The sequence below is a fragment of the Pygoscelis adeliae genome, unplaced genomic scaffold (assembly GCF_000699105.1).
Source record: "Pygoscelis adeliae isolate BGI_AS28 unplaced genomic scaffold, ASM69910v1 Scaffold226, whole genome shotgun sequence".
NCBI lineage: Eukaryota > Metazoa > Chordata > Aves > Sphenisciformes > Spheniscidae > Pygoscelis > Pygoscelis adeliae.
The window spans coordinates 884,660-885,685 of NW_008824983.1; the positions used below are offsets into that span (position 1 = coordinate 884,660).

Below are 1,026 nucleotides of genomic sequence, written 5' to 3' on the forward strand. Positions count from 1 at the left end.
CCCCCCCTCCCCCCGGCGCCTCCCGCCGGCCGAGCCCATCTGTCCCGAGCCATGCGACTGCCAGCAGCACCAGCACCTCCTCTGCACCAACCGGGGCCTGCGCTCGGTGCCCAAGGCTGCCGAGCCCCAGGATATCCTCACCTACAGCCTCGGGGGCAACTTCATTGCCAACATCTCCGCCTTCGATTTCCACCGCCTGGCAGGGCTCCAGCGCCTGGACCTGCAGTACAACCGGATCCGCTCGCTGCATCCCAAGGCCTTTGAGCGCCTGGGTCGGCTGGAGGAGCTCTACCTGGGCAACAACCTGCTGCCGGCGCTGGCCCCCGGAACCCTCAGCGCCCTGGCCAAGCTGCGCATCCTCTATGTGAACGCCAACGAGATCGGCCGCCTCAGCGCAGCCTCCTTCTCTGGCCTCGGCAGCCTTGTCAAGCTGCGCCTAGATGGCAACGAGCTGGGCTCGCTGGGCGACTCCACTTTCTCAGGGCTGCCGAACTTACTCTACCTACACCTGGAGTCCAACCGCATCCGCTGGTTGAGCCGCGGTGCCTTCACTGGCCTGGCTAAGCTGCGCTTCCTCGACCTCTCGGGGAACCAGCAGAGCTCCCTTCGCCACCCAGACATCTTTGGGCCGCTGCGCTCCCTCCACACCCTGCTGCTGGCTAGCAACAGCCTGCAACAGCTGGCAGGGGGGCTCTTCCAGCACCTGCCCGGCTTGGCAAAGCTCTCGCTCAGTGGAAACCGCCTGGCTCACCTGGCCCCAGATGCCTTCACAGGGCTGGGTTCACTGAAGGAGCTGCGCCTGGAGGGAAACCTGCTGAGCCATCTGCCCACTGCCCTGCTGGAGCCGCTGAGCAGCCTGGAGGCACTGGATCTGAGCCGCAACGTGCTGACCGCCCTGCACCCTGCCACCTTTGGCCACCTCGGCCGCTTGCGGGAACTCAGCCTGCGAGACAACGCGCTGGCCACCCTCCCCGGTGAGCTCTTTGCCTCCAGCCCGGCTCTCTACCGCCTGGAGCTGGAGGGGAA

At 66.7% G+C, this 1,026-nt stretch overlaps 1 protein-coding gene across 1 annotated transcript; it reads left to right on the top strand.

The window, feature by feature from the left end:
- Positions 1 to 16: 16 nt before the first annotated feature.
- On the top strand, positions 17 to 1,021 carry TRIL (TLR4 interactor with leucine-rich repeats; the record flags this gene model as incomplete). The annotated part of the gene is made up of 1 exon (XM_009325747.1): positions 17 to 1,021. A coding segment is annotated over one exon (1,005 nt), but the record flags the coding sequence as incomplete, so codon positions are not given.
- Positions 1,022 to 1,026: the final 5 nt, after the last annotated feature.